Raw genomic sequence first — 16,226 nt, 5'->3', positions numbered from 1 at the left:
TCACATTTATCTGATATTTTCTTTGCTGAGTGTTAACTTTTCAAAGTATCAATACAAGCAAGCATGTATAAAGTGGGCTTACATAGGTTTCCATATAGGTCTGTATTTAGCATGTATATACATACATATATACATGTATATTTATACACACACATATTTTCAGACAGTCTTATAATTTTAATTATATGTTTTAAATGCTGTAAAGTTTTGTCTCTTTACCTCAGGAACTTTCTCTTTCCATTCTTGATAGAGGTCTCTCATGTCAATCAATTTATTCTCCAGCTTCTCAATGTTCCACACTTGGGTGCTTTTCCCTTTTCTCCTCACTTGAATTGCTGGTTCACTCACTATGGCACCCCTCTGCATCACAAACACATACACAAAGATGAATTCTTTAATGTTGTTTATACCCAGTATAAGAGAATTCCCACCCTTGCATCTTTCTGTCCAGCAAATAGGCTAGAAGGTAACCATATAATGAGCCTACAGAGGTACTCTTTAACAATTTCCCTGGGATGGGAAAAGTCTCTTAAATCCAAGGACAGAAAAACTCCAAATATTTCCCAAAAGCCCAAATCATATCTAAATTTGTAGAAATAATTTAGGTAATTTTTCTTTTTAGGGATGTGTGTATATTGGGGGTGGAGTTTGCATAAAATGAGCCACTGCTCATCAAGTTCTTAATTTAAAGAGATCAGATGCTGCTAATATATCTGGACAGTCACTGAGAATGAGATGAATTGATAGTTACCACTAGTCTTCATTACAGAACTCCTATTTTTAATACATAACACAAATATCTAAATTCAAGAAAGCGAAATTTACGTAAGAAAAAACAAATTATTTTAAACAGTGCTTCAATTTAGGTGGTAAAAGACCTAAGAACATGATTAAAAAATTAAATAATGTGCATGGCTGAAAATCTTTCATCAGATGTGGATGAGGTTTTGGTTACCATCAATGTCCCCTTTTAATAAGTACTTTTGTACTTTAATAGTTTCTTATCTTTCTGAATTCACTCTCATTCTCTTTATAAATTGGTTGCTCTTACCTTCCTATTGGCACTGAGATTTGCAGCAGGAATCTGAAGAGTCACTTGGTAATCAGTGAGCTTATTCATTTCCTCAGCTAAGAAGTTTGCTTCCCTCACCAGGGTGTTGGCTTTTACTATCTGCTCTCGTAATTTTGCTAAGCTCTGCCGGAAAAGCTCATCTCTGTGTTATAGGAGAAAGAAAATTACAAACTTAAGAAAATTGACAATTACTCTTAGAATCTGCTACAATTAAAAAAAAAAACAACAAGAGAAAACCAATTCTCAACAACCTAAGAATAAATACAGGGAGCGAATTAATTAAATGCTAATTTCTCAATGTCCTTTAGTCCTTTGGAATGATGGTCTTCCTGGTTTCAAGATCAAGTCTCTGAATACCGTTCATGCTGCCTCTCTTAAGAATAGGTTCACAAAGGTTAAATTTTTTGCCTACAATTATCACTGACAGAGTCAAATCTCAAACCAAAACTTTTGGACATCTCATCTTTTTCTTGCTTTGAATTTACCTTTTAAAAATCCTTTTTTTTTTTTTTTTTTTTTTGTATGTTTAGTATTTTTTGAAGCATTAGTTTATTTTGGACATTAGTCTTTCATCCATCAATACAAGGTAATCTCACTTTCCCCATATGTTCCTGTCCCTTCTGTTTTTTTTTTTTTTTTTTTTTTTGGTGGTTGTTGTTTTAGGAAATCAAGGTTAAGTAATTTGCCCACGATCACACAGCTAATAAGTGTTTTAGAGGTCAAATATGAACTCAAATCTTTCTGACCCCAGAGACAGATTTTATCCACTGAATCACCTAAGATTCTCCATATGCCTTTTTAAAAAAAATTAGAGATCATCAGAGTGAACCTACATCAAGCTGTTCATATACTATTACTCTCCTTACCCATTCTCCTCCAATCAGGTTCCCTTAGAATTCTATTTCAGAATTTCACTACTGAGAGATTTCCATGCCTCTTGAGCTGATTTCTCTTTTAGAGCCATTGGTCATGGCGTCATGACTATTACTTCTTTGAATTCCAAGGATTTTTTTCCCCTTGGAAAAATGAGACTATTAACAGCAATTCCCTCTTGATTATCACAAACTATAATATGATTGATCACTCTTTAGCAAGGCTCCTGCTACTTCTATTTCATGGATAAAAATGATGAGAATTAAATCAAGAATAATAGATTTCCTTTCATCTTTATAGTTTAAAAAAGCAAATTGCTTTTAAAAAGAGAGAAGGATTTCAGTAAGATAAGGCATATATTTATATTATTATGCAAATGTATGTGGGAAAGAAAAGAGAATAGGGTAAGAGAACAAAACATGAGTCTAGTTTGGCTAGAACATGGTATCTGAAGGAAACTAGGATGAAATAAGACCAGAACGATAATCTGAAACTAGACTGCAGAGGGCCTAAATTTCAGGATAAAGACTTTTTATTGGATTGTTTAGATAATAGAGAACTACTAAAAGTTTCTGAGTAATAGAGTCACATTGTCATGCTTGTGCATTGATTATTTTGGTAGTTATGAGAATGACAAATGAAGAGAGGATGGAAGTAGGGAGAAGAGTATAGAGATGATTACAATTGTCCAAATGACAGGTAATGAGGAGCTAAATTAGGTGGCAATGTAAATGGGAAGGAGAAAAATTAGATATGATAGGACTTGATATATGGCTGGATGAGAGTGGTGAGGGAGAGTTAAAAATAACTAAGTTTAGATCATTTGAAAGATGGTACTTTCAACTGAAATAAGGAAGTTGAGAAGAGAGTCCACAATTTTAGTGGAGTGAGAGAAAGTGAGATGGTGAGTCCAGTTTTCAATATGTTAGGTTTAAGCTAATAGCTCTATATCTAGTATGGCGCAATCATACACTATCAGCTACATAATTTTTCTCTGATTATCCAAATTCTACCTATCTTCCAGGTTATAGTGATCTCTCCTTTCTTTTCACATCCAGGCATTTGTCACTCAATTAATGATTAAACCAAGTATTGCTTTATAATAGTTTTTGAATTTCTGATAAATTTTCTTAAATAATTGTCTAACTTTTTACATAATTATTTTATATTATTTCTCCTGCCCCTTCAATTTTTTTGGACTTCTCTTTTTAAAATTAGGATTCATCAACACACAAATCTTTTTACACACTTTTCTCCTTAGAATTATATTGCCATAATTTCACTCTTGAGAGATTTCCATACCTCTTGAGCTGTCTTCATTTTTAGAGTCCTTGACCATGGCATCATTCTTTGAATTTTAGAAAATTTATCTTTTTTTCTTACATGTTATTCTTATTTTTTTCTACTTATAGTCTTATTTTGGGTAAGGATTTTTAAAAAATACTTCTTGATATCTTCCATAATGCTTTTCAGATAGTACCACAGAAGAGACAATATATACAAAGTGTCCTCAAAGTTTCAATATAGTTTAAAGATTTAATAGCTCAAATTTTCTTGATTAAACAGTGCAAATTTTCTTGAATGACTGAAAGCTTCCTACATTTACCTCACAATTGTTAGATGAATTACATTAGATAGTGTTATCTTTAAAAGAACTATTTTTTTAGCTTTGTTCTGAAAAGCACAGCAAAAAAAATACTGTAAGTGTTCTTATCTCTTCAAGAGAATTTATACAATAATTTCCTTCCTATTCCTTTCATTATCCAGAAATAAAGCCAAAATAAAAAATAAATCTAAAGCTGCGAGATAAGAAAAAATATTGTGGCATATAAATAAATAATGTTTTATTAATACATTGTTGGTGGAGTTACTGATCTAAACATTCTGGAAAGCAATTTGGAACTATGCTCAAAAAGTTATAAAACTTTATATACCCTTTGATCCAACAATACCACTACTAAATCTGTATCTCCCCCAAAATCATAAAAAATAGAAAGGTACCTACATGTACAAAAATGATTAGAGCAGCTCTTTTTGTGGTGGCAAAGAATTGGAAATTTATGGGACACCTGGACCCATTGTAGTATATGAATGCAATGTAATTTTGCATTATGAGAAATAATGAACAAGATGCTTTCAGAAAAATCTGGGAAGACTTACACGAACTAATGCTGGGTAAAAGTGAACAGAATCAGGAGAACATTGTACACAGTAACAACACTGTTCTATATCAACTCTGAAACTCTTCTCTGCAATTATCCTCTAAGACAGTTCCAAAAGACTCATAATAAAAAATGCTATCCACACCCAGAGAAAGAACTATGGAGTCTGAATGCATATTGAAGCATGCTATTTTCACATTTTTTCCCCCTTTCTCATGGTATTTTCCTTTCGTCATGATTCTTCTTTCACAACATGACTAATATGTAAATGTGTTTAATATGATTGTACATGTATAACCTATATCAAATTGTTTGGCATTTTAAGGGAGAGAAAAGGGAAGGAGGGAGAAAAAAAATTTGGAACTCAAAATCTTATAAAAAAGTGAATGTTATCTGTGTGACTCTAAGCAAATTACTTAATTCTAATTGCTTCATTCACGCCCCCCAAAAAAAGAAAAAGAAAAAAAATATCACTATATATTCATATATCCTTCTAAAAAAAAGTAAATGTTGAAAATGATCTTTACCGGTAATTAGAAAACAAAATATTATTAAGTGGAAAAAATGAGTAAAAAAGGTTTTTAAAATTTATATTTCTTCTGGCATGGAATTATAATACTGTAATTTAAAACCACTTGCATCATCCAGTGAACACTTTGCTTTTTTTCTCTTTTTTAAATAAATGGAAAGTGAACTGAGAAGTAATGCAGGTAGTCCAAGCTAGCTTCTTGAGGTAATCTTTAAAGTTTTGTTTAACAGGTTCAGTTACCCCTTTTATTATGATGTCTAGTCAAAGGATAGCCTTTCTTGGGTATGACTCGGGTCAAGCAAACCTGATGCTTCTATTTTTACCTGAAACAACACTCAACAGAAGAGCCATTGCATTAAAACTGAAATTATATTTAATCAATGTTGAAAGTAGAAGGAAAAGGTAGAAGAAGAAAAATAATTGTACACTAAAGTGCATCTTATTCTCCATTCTAATACATTGAGGTTGTAAACTAGCAAATTCTCTTGACCATTTAACAGCTGTCATGCACTTAAAGTAATTACCAGGAATAGTAAATGCCAACATCTGTCTTAACCCAATCACAACGCCAAGGAAGTGGGCTTGTCTTCTGCCACTTCCACTCTATGTTCACTGCTCATGGGAATCACTATTCAGGAAGGTTCCTCTCCTTTTACCTTTCCTCTGCCCACAAGGTCACCTTCTGCTGAGCTGTCTGCCCTGTGAAGGTGAGCCGGTCAGTGCCGCTGTTCTGGTGCTGTCTCTCAGGAGACAGCTGTTGTCTCAGTTGCTCCAGTTCACGCTCATACATCATGCGTTGCTCCTCCAGGGCACTTCGCTTCTCCTCTAAATACTGTTTCTCCAGAACCTGAACCACATTCTGAACTGGGTCTGTCAAAGAAAGAGAAGTGGCACGTGAGACAAACTGGAAGCCAAAGCAGGTACTATGTTCCAACAAACTGCCTTTCTGTTACTTCCTAGAATAAAAAAAGTCTCTGCTATTTCCAATAATACATTCAGTTCCTTGCACTGACATTTGGGATTTTGATGTTTAACAGCATCGTGATAGAAATTCATTACTGGTCTTAGGACTTTACTGCTGGGATGGAATGCATTGACTGGTCCTTTTCCTTAATATAAATGGTGCTATATTAACCCATTTATTGCTCTAAATTATTAGGTCTTGAAATCTGAAGCAAACTGCTGGAGATTTAGTTCTGATATCTGTTTACTATTTGACAAGCACCTCCAATATTTAGATACAGAAAAATAGAAAACAGATGGCAATGCTTTACAAGTAGCTTTTGGAGTGGGGTGGAGAAGTTTGTTCTAGAGACAAAAGGGAAACCATAAATCTTGGCTGTGAATGAAAACTTTCCAAGATCTTGAACTACTCTAAGGCTTTAGCCATATGAGTTCACTCTTTGAACAGAGGTTAGTAGTCATGTAGTTCTCAGGCAGAAAAGACACAGACATTATTTTGAATATACTTTATGATACAGAGTTTACCCTGCCAATTTTAGCCACAAATCTCAGTCTTCAAACTTGCATTATGTCAGAAGAAACACAGAAAATCATAAAAAAAAAATTTTGGGAATATTTGGCTGACTGAAAACTGGCCATTTTCCATTAGCTAATGGCTTCACTAAACCCTACTGTCTGTTGTCTAAAAAGTCAATTCTCCTTTAGTCTTTTCTTTACAAAACAACAAGAGGCTAACTTTGATTTCTAGCTGGTATAAATCTAGGTTGTAAGGAAGGGCCCAAGTTCACCAATACAAAGTTGAACAATTGTTGAAATATCAAAACCAGTCTATGAATTCTCAAAAAACATTTATTTTTCTTAAGGATTTTAATAGCTAGCAGGCTCTAAGGTGGCCCTCTCACAGATAATTATTAACAACTAGCTAGTATCCAGGATAGCTGGGTGGCAAAATAAATAGAGCACAGGATTTGGAGTCAGAAAGACTCATCTTCATGAGTTCAAATCCAGCCTCAGATACTTACTAGCTGTGTGACCCTGGACAAGTCACTTAACCCCTGTGGCCTCAGTTCCCTAATCTGTAAAATGAGCTGGAGAAAGAAATGGCAAAAGTATTCCAATGTCTTTGCAAAGAAAACCCCAAATGGAGTCATAGAGTCTGAAATGTGTGAAAGGAATAAGAAAAACTAGTGTCTAATGTACCACTGGGTGATACAGTGTAAAGCAGCCTGTCTTTATAGGACCTGGAGCTGAATATTATTCTGTTTACTTTCTCTGTGACGTTGGACAAATTACTTAACCTTTATGATCCTCTATTTTCTCAGCTGTAAAAATGAGTGAGATAGACCAGATCATTTCCAAAGTTCCTTCCAACTGTAAATATTATGTTCTTATGGGTTACACAAACCAAAAGACATTTATGCAATTAACAATTCTAAAATCAAAAGGGCCACCTCATTGTCAGAGACTAAAAGCAGAAGAATGTTGGAGAGGATGGCAAAGAGTGATGAAAATTTCCTCTTCTTATTCTTGGTATGACAGAGGACTTGGGATGCTAAATAATAGTAATAACTATAGTTGAATATATAAATATAAATTACAATAGTAGAAAAAATGGCCCCATATGAGGGTCAGCTGACTGCCAGCTGTCACTGAGAAAGGCTGAAAAATAGATATATTTAGGCAATAAAGTACTGAACACCAAAATCACTATCAAAAAATTTTTATTGAATATATAATGATTAAGTGGTATTGATGAGAAAAACAAAGGCATTGAAATGGGCAAAACCTTTGCATGACCAATGGTCTCCCAGGTGGTTTCTATAGATCCCTGGCAATCCCCAAGACCCTTTCAGTGGGTCCAAGAGGTCAAAACTATTTTCATAGTCAGATAGCTAAAATATGATTTTACTTTTTCATTGTTATTCTCTCTTGAGTATACATTGGCTTTTTCCAAAGATTGTATTTTTTGTGAATTAGAGACTTATCAGTAAACCTAAAGATGGAATTAAAATCTCAAGTGCAGAATTATATTTTTATATTACAAATGGACAAATCTACAGATATGGCTGAACTTAAGAGTTTTAAGTTTGTCTTGTATCAGCACCAACAAATCATTAAAGATATTCTTTTACGTGAGTATGTGGCAACAAACACAAATGGTGCTAAAATATTTACTGTTGACTAACTTGAGTTTCATAGTTCATCCTGGAACAATTATATTGATATTTGTACCCAAGATGTAAAAACAATGTAAAAAACAATCCTTAACATGAATAATAGCAGTGGTACCAAAGTATATTAATAATTACTCTATCCTTTTTTAAGCTAATTTTATTTTAAGAATGTCCTTGAAGAAACAAAAATTATTAATTTTATTACATCAAAGTCCTAAATAACATGCCTTTTTAATATTCTATGTGATAAAATGGGAAATCTGGATAAAACTGCTGCTGCATAACCAAGTAGAATGATTGTTTTCAAGGAAAAGTACTTCGGAGACTGAGCTGAAAACTGAACTAGCTGCTTTTTCCATGGAATATCATTTTTAATTGAGAGAATCACTAGCAGACAAAATAAGATTATTCAAACTTATGAATTTGGCAGACATTTTCTTGAAAGAAAAATAATTGATATTATTTGTTACCAATGATAAAATTCAAGCTTTCTAGTGAAAATTAGAACTCTGGGACAGCTAGGTGGCACAATGGATAGAGCACTATCCCTGAAGTCAGGAGGACATGAGATCAAATCTGGCCTCAGACACTTCACACTTCCTAGCTGTGTGACCCTGAGCAAGTCACTTAACCCCACTTGCCTCAGAGAGAGAGAGAGAGAGAGAGAGAAAGAAAGAAAGAAAGAAAGAAAGAAAGAAAGAAAGAAAGAAAGAAAGAAAGAAAAGGAAATTAGCAAGAAAGAAAGAAAGAAAGAAAGGAAATTAGCATTCTGAAAAACCTTTGCTACATTCACCTTTTTTTGTTGTTATTATGTAATGGAAAATTTTCAACAGTTGGAAGTTCTCAGTGAACTAATGTTTTCCAAATGACCAATGCATGGTTCCTAATTAATGTATGGGAAAATGATCCATTGAAAATACTAGATAGACCAATGAATTTTAATGTAACAAAGTAAGAAAAGTTCACTAATTTGGTTTCATATTCCATATTCCACATTTAAGTAACCTTTAAGAAATTGTCCTTTGTTGAATTCTGATTTACTATCAAAGACCATCACCTACAATTATCTGAAAGGACTATTTAAATACTCCTTCCTTTTACATCTACATATATAGATAAGGCAGGATTTTCTTCACATATTTAAACTGAAACAATATATTCCAACAGAAGGAATACAGCAGCAGATGAGACTACAGCTATCTTTATTAAGCCAAATATTAAGGGATTTGCAAAAACATGGGAAACATTCTCCCTAATTTTTTTGTTCTGAAAAAATATGGTTATTTTTCATTAAAATATTATATGTGTTATGTAATGAGTTTGTTTTTATTTTAAAGTGAATATTTAAAATGTATTAATTTTAATTTGTAATATGGTGAATACTGATAGCTATAAACCATATAAGTAAAGTCTGGGGGGGCTCATCAATAATTTTTAAGAGTTGAAAAGAGGATCTGAGCCTAAAAAGTTGAGAGGCACTGGCCTTGAACATTTGGTCACCAAACAATGAAATATTTGTTGTGTTTTCAAGTGTTAGATTTTAATGTTTCAGATAGAAGTGGAAGATTCAAATGATTCAATGTGAATTTTTGTGACACTTTTAACATTATCTGAAAGACCTCATAGATTTCTTAAATAATTATGGATTTAACTAAGTTCCTGTTATTGTCATCAGAATAAAGGGTACAAAATACAAATTAGTGATGATTAGTTTTAATCAGTTAAGTTAATAAAAAAAATTGCAATAGGTAAAATCACCAAATAACCATAGATCAATTATGACAAGCGTCATTTACTAATGAGTTCTATAGATTCCAAATACTTTTACATTCTTCTCTAAGGGTGCCACCTTTTCTCAAACCGAATGCATGTACTAAATTAGGAATTATTGCTACCAAAGAGAAAATATGCTTCAGCTAAAAAAAAAAGCTATTCTTTCTATTAAATCTAAATTCACCATGTATTTCAAGAAACAGAATTTTCTTCACAGAAGTTTATTATGTCCCTCATATCACTAGACTAATTTATGGAACATGAACTTCCCATAAAACACTGCAAAAAGGTAAGATTGGAAGAATATTGGAAGAACACGGTTAATTTTTTATTATTAACTAGAAAAATATCAGTAGGTATTAATATTTTTGGGCCAGAAAATGAGGGCTATATATGAAACTATAAACCTATATGATTATTTATAAGTATGAAAGCACCAGAAAACAAAATTTTCCTTTCAGAAATTTATTTACATGTATTTTCCAAATATTACACTCTCTCACCATAAGTGAAATTTAATCATTTTAAAAGTAAAGCACAAATCCGATCTTTCAAAAACACAACTCATTCATATTCACAAAAAGTCTTTCTCTAAGGGCCAAACTCAAAAACTAGCATTTGTGACTCTATGGTTCTTTCCTAAGAAAAGTGAATTAAAAACAAGAGCAAAGCACCTTACTACTCTGTATAATTAAACCATAAATTTTTCACAGAAACTTAAACAATTTAACTTTCCACTATAGATGTTATTACAAGTGAACAGATAATCCAAATTATTAATAATTAACTCAGGAACATAATTTGGAGTTTGAAATGAATATGGGAATGTTTGAAAATTTGGAAGTCCTAATAGCTCAAAAACAATCCCATCCTGTTCCCAACAAAATTCCCATACATCAACTCTTCTTCTAATTATCTTCTCCATGTAACTGAAAGCTGGATTTCTTTTGAGAACACCAACTCATTTGCAGTCTTTTCCTATTTTAAATGGATCATAAGACCAGGAGTTAAAAGTAGTCAAATTTCTTGCTCTCTTGAGCTATGTCCAGATAGGTTCTCTAATGTCATCTTTCATAATTTCTCTTCCTTTGAGGTTCACATAATCCATTTGTACCCTTGCTGCTGTAGTCTATCAATCTCTAGATCACTCTTTCAAATCTCATAATGATTAATATCTGATTCATAGTCTCAGTCTCATACTTTCTCAGCCAGCCCCTGCCTTCCATCATCTTTATCTGGGATTTTAATATTTATGTTAATGATCCATTTAGCATTTTGGCCACAGAAATCTTCAACACTCACATCTTGACATTCTACTTCACTCCAATTCAGATATACATTCCAATGATTACATCTTAGACATCATTATCTCATGGAACCATATCCCCTTGAAGATACTGCTGTTTGAAAATTTTACTTTCTTATAAAAGCTTCCTATCATTTCACCAGGACTGATCCTTCAGTAGTTATATAAGCATTATTAGTGCCTATTTTCCTCTTCAGTTATTTTATTTGTCTCTTTACACAGAATTGATTCTGTATCTCCCACTTTAATGATTTCCTAACCATAATTGTACAATCATTGACCCTGATGTCTAACATCAGATGACAGCATCCTGAAACCTCAAATATTGGTCCCTCAAAAAATTCTAGTACTTATAGGTCGCTGAACATCAGTGAAAAAAAAAAAAGGTAAAACTGAATAAATTTCAGACTATAAATATATGGTGTTTAATATATTTTTTCATATACTACCTGAAATGTTAGATTATATAGTTTTATCTAGAACTTTAGTCCTTATTTATAACCTATCTCACTCCTCAGAACAAAGTCCCCAAAATTTTTGTCCCCTCTGCCCCCACATTTACATATTTAACATTTCTATTTCTTTGAGATTGAGTTAATTGCATATGAACTCTTGAAAAATCTCAAATCATCACTTATTCTCCTTTCCTTTCTTCCTCTCTGAAGGGAAGAATTATTCTTATGTCTCTTAATAAAGTTAATCTCCCTATCTATGTTCTTCATATACTCTCCTGATTCCATTTCCTCCTAGTCCTTGATCCACTAATCATCACTGCATTGTTATATTTCTTTAATTCTTCTGGTTACTTCTATATTCCTACCAAATAATCAGTTTCTTCAATTCTAAAAAAAAAAAAAAAAAAAGCCTTTCCTTCCATTCATTCTGCTGCCATCACCTCTGACCTCTTAAAAAACATCAATTCAGCATCACTTCTTCCTCAGTCTGTTCTCAACTCTTTGCAATTGTTTGCTCCTATCATTCTGATAAAATTATACTCTCAAAGATGATTAACAACCTCCTAACTAGTAAATCTAATCTTTTGATGCTCTTTCTCTTAGAGATCACTTTTATTTACAAGGTTTTAACTATCAGCCTCAGGCACAAGATTCCAAAAACTATATATAGTTCAAGCCCTGGCCTCTAGGACATTTTCAACTGTCCTTACAGGACACTTTCCCCTGGATTAAGAGCAAGGATTTTTATCCTAGGGTTCATGAAGGGGATTCATGAACTGGGAAAGGATAAAATTACATATTTAGTTCAATGTAATTTATTTCCTTTTTATTTTATGCTTTTAAAAACATTTTTTTGAGAATGATCTATATTTACTGTTGAGTCATTTCAGTCATGTCTGACTCTGTGATCCCACTGGAGGTTTTATTGGCAAAGATACTGGAATGGTTTGTTATTTCTTTCTTGAACTCATTTTATATATGAAGGAACTGAGACAATTGACTTGCCTAAGGTCACACAGCTAAATGAATTTTCCTGACTCTAGATCTGGTACTCTATTCACCGTGCCACCTACTTGCTCTATATTCTCTTTTATTTTATATCTCTCAAACATCATGTTGAGAAAGGGTCCATAACACACACACACACACACACTCACTCCTTTCCCTGGATAGTACACCAGCAACTTCAACTGAATACATCTAAAATTTACTTCTGTTTCTGACTTTATTATTTACTATTAAGAATACTAATATTTGCTCAAACATGTTTAAAACCTAATTTTTAAAAAATTCTTCCCTTTCTATTTTAACCCAATCAAGTACCAAAGTTCTATCTGTATTATCTTTCATATTGAACCTCTCATCTTGTTTCCGACTAATACCATTCAACCAACGTACCTTATTACCTACCCATCACTTATCTGGGCTATTATAATAGCCCCATAACAAGTTTCTTTCCTTTTTTAATTACAATCTTAACAGACAACAAGTAAATGTTTTCATATATAAACATAGTAGAACACAAAAGGAGAATCACACATCAATTATGAATATCTTTTGTGTAGTTTGTCTTTCTTTCAAACACACATATAAAGGTTACTCTCGCATGACAATTAACCTCAAAACTCTTTTTGAATTCATAAATAACAATAGGAAACATGGAAGGCAACACAAATTTTAAATCCATGTATATAAATATATAAAATATCCACATTTGCACCTATATAATGAAAACAATAAAAAATTAAAACAACATTCCTATATAAGGGAAACCACTGCCCACTTTTCAAATTAAGATAAAAATATTTATGCTCTGCTAAAAGATTCATCCTCTTTACTATTTACTCTGTTATTAGTCTTAGACTACTAATATGCTTGATGTAAATGCCTCTGCTCCATTCTATCTTATCAAACCTCACATCCTTAGTTTTCTCTGAGGATTTTCATACTTCTAATTTTCAGTTTAGACAGAAAAGAGCCATTAGCCAGTTCCCAGCCTTCCAAAGCCCCTACCATCCACTATGTATAATATCCCCTATAGCCTTCTTGGACCAGACACTAGTAGAGTTTTGATATTTTTCAATTTTGCCAGCTCTGGATGTTTGGAAAGTCAAGTACCTGTTCCAGTAATATCAGTGAAAGCAGCAGTAGTATGATTAATAACAGTTCTTAAAAGTGAGAATCATTGGGTCCAGTCTAAGTGTTTCCTCCCACTCTGAAATAGTTAGAGCCACCTGAACCTCAGGAGTTTCTGGCACTCAGCCTTCACTAGTCTATTCAAGATGACACCATGCTGTCAGGTGTCAGGTGATGGCCCTGTTCAAATGAGGGAAGCAGTCACAGAGGATGTGGGGGAGTCTTATAATTGATGCTGAGCTTTGATGACAGTAGCTTGTCTCCAGAGCCAGACCTCCTGGTCCTGTTCTTAAGAAACAGTCTACTCTGACTCTGTGAGTAAAATGCCAATCTATAAACTTGGGATAGGATTTCCCTCATAAAAACAGTTTTGACACTGGGGTCACTGAGCTGATGTAACACACCTTATCCTGATCACTGCATCACATTATCATCATTATGATGTTATCTAACAACCTGTTTTACAACTTTCCTACTCCTCTAGGCTTAAGGAGCTACTATTAAGCTACAGAGTTGGAATATTGGCTATCCTTCACCTGTCTTGAATCTTTGTGGACTTTGTGGATAATTACCTTCAATACACATAGACACAATTACTTGTTTGATGCAGTTTTGCCCTCATTGCCAAATTATTCTTCTATAGAAAGTTTTGGATAATTGGCAAAGTTCTCTGTCTGAAAGTCATACTAGATGATCTATTCCTCAATGTATTACTAAGAAGATGATGAGAAAGACAATCCAGGTCCATTGAGGCAAGTAACTTAGTGCATCCTTCTTCTGGAACATAAATACCCCTAAGCCACCCACTATTTTCTGCCCATCATCCCCAATAGGACTTCAGTCTTCCAGCTCCAAAACCAAGAAACCTTCTATCCCAGAACAGCGGCTCCCATTCAGCCTTTTATTAGATCTTCAACAACACTCTGCTGCCCCATCATTAACATCAGTACTGTCCAAAAGGCTTCTACTCAAATCATCTAAGAAATACTCCACATACTAAAAATGGTCAATACTGGAACTTAAAACATGAGAACTGAGTGTCCAAGTTCCTTAGCCCTTGGACACACACTATCATGCAAAACAAGCCGGCTGTGCATATACAAGGGCAGGAGCTGTTAACTAAGTCCATATTGACCTCAGCCCCACACCATAAATAGAAACAGATGCTTACACCTTACTGCCCTCCAGGTACTCTTCCATTCAGTGACACTGGCCAACTTGATGCTCCATGAGTAAGATACTCCATCACTAGATCCACCTCTGGTGTATTCCTCCAAGCCTGAAATGCTCTTTATCATCTCCACTTCTAAATCAACTAAAATTCTGCCTTCCATAAGAAACCTTTCAGGAACCTTCTTAATTTTAATGCCTTCTCACTATTTTCTATTTATCTTATGTAGTGTGTTTGTACATAGTTGTTTGCTTGCTTTCTCCATTTGGTTGTGAGCTCTTTGAGGGTAGGGTCTCTTTTGCCTCCTTTTTTAAAAAAAATTCCTAGTGCTTAGCATAGACAATGGCACAGAGAAAATATTTAATAAAAGCTTATTAACTTGACTGGTTCAATGACCCATCAATCCCACATTCACCTCCATGAGCAGAAGCAAAATTTATTTTGTCCCAATCTCCATTTTATGAGAGATAAGGGGATTCCATTCTGACTTTTTGAGAGAAGTGTAGCTACCTCTGAACCTTCTTTCTAATTATTATATCTATTAAAGTATTCTTTTAAAACATATAATTCAACACCAAACTTTCAAAACTGTCCTATTTGCCTATGATTCTCTTTCTTTTGTTCTCTTTTGGACATTAAAAATGCTGTTATGACCCTTTATTATTTTGTTTTTCTAGTTTCTCTCTCTCTTTTTTTTGCTATCTTACTCACATCCTCCCTTCTATGTTCCCCTTTTCCCTATGAAAAAAGAAAGAAAGAAAAATCCTTATAATAAATATGCATGGCCAAGGAAAACTCATTCTCCCATTGGTCACATTTTAAAATGTTAATATTTTATAGATTTCCCAAGTATATTTTCACCCCACTCAAATTTATTTTTTCTTGTCAATTCAATACACATTTGTTAAGCACCTACTACGTACCTAAAACTGAGAATACAAAGAAAAAATAAACTTCCTATTCATAATTAATTAATTATATATAGATATGATCATGTCATTCCTTTTATAAAAACTCTTCAAAGACTCTTTATGGACTATTAAGTGAAAATTGAGGCATTCTACAACTGGTGCCATTCTATCTGTCTTGTCTTAACTCATGTTACTTACTACCCCCTGATGTTTTATGTCCAAGTCAAACTAGACTGCTTGCTGTTCTTTGTCCCATATTTTCCTGTCTATGAGTATTCTGCTTTTCTTCATGCCTCAAATGACCCTCTCCTCTCCATTTACTCAAATGACTTCTACTAACCTTCAAAGCAAGACTACCTGAGGAACTCTTCTCTGATCTAACCAATAAGAACCTTGCTTGGTGTTCATAGATTCTTATATTAATTATTTTGTATTATAGTTTTATATTAGTATATTACATTTATATTAATATTATCGTTTACATATACTATGTTATTCCATATATCCATATTATACCATATATATGTGTGTTGTGTATAACATTGTAATTAGTTTTATATGTCATCTCTCCCAAATAGGCTGTAAGCTCCATTTAAGACAAGAACTGTCTTAAATAATTTCATCTAGTATTTAGTAAGTACAATATTATGCACAGAATAAAAATATTCAGTAATAATATGTGAATCATTTGAAGCAGAAGG

The 16,226-nt window shown here is 33.3% G+C and overlaps 1 protein-coding gene across 7 annotated transcripts in view; it reads right to left on the bottom strand.

The window, feature by feature from the left end:
- KIF13A (kinesin family member 13A) overlaps positions 1-16,226 on the bottom strand; it is a 247,494-nt gene that overhangs the window by 53,006 nt on the left and 178,262 nt on the right. For all 7 annotated transcript variants that reach the window (XM_031946800.1, XM_031946801.1, XM_031946806.1 and 4 more), the window contains 3 exons: positions 5,293-5,506; positions 1,052-1,214; positions 220-360 (listed from right to left, as the gene is read on the bottom strand). In XM_031946800.1, coding sequence (XP_031802660.1) covers positions 220-360; positions 1,052-1,214; positions 5,293-5,506 — 518 coding nt within the window. The remainder of the gene's footprint in view (positions 1-219; positions 361-1,051; positions 1,215-5,292; positions 5,507-16,226) is intronic.

Source organism: Sarcophilus harrisii, chromosome 1 (genome assembly GCF_902635505.1).
Source record: "Sarcophilus harrisii chromosome 1, mSarHar1.11, whole genome shotgun sequence".
NCBI lineage: Eukaryota > Metazoa > Chordata > Mammalia > Dasyuromorphia > Dasyuridae > Sarcophilus > Sarcophilus harrisii.
The sequence above is the reverse complement of the archived record's forward strand: the minus strand, read 5'-3'. Positions and strand labels throughout refer to the sequence as shown.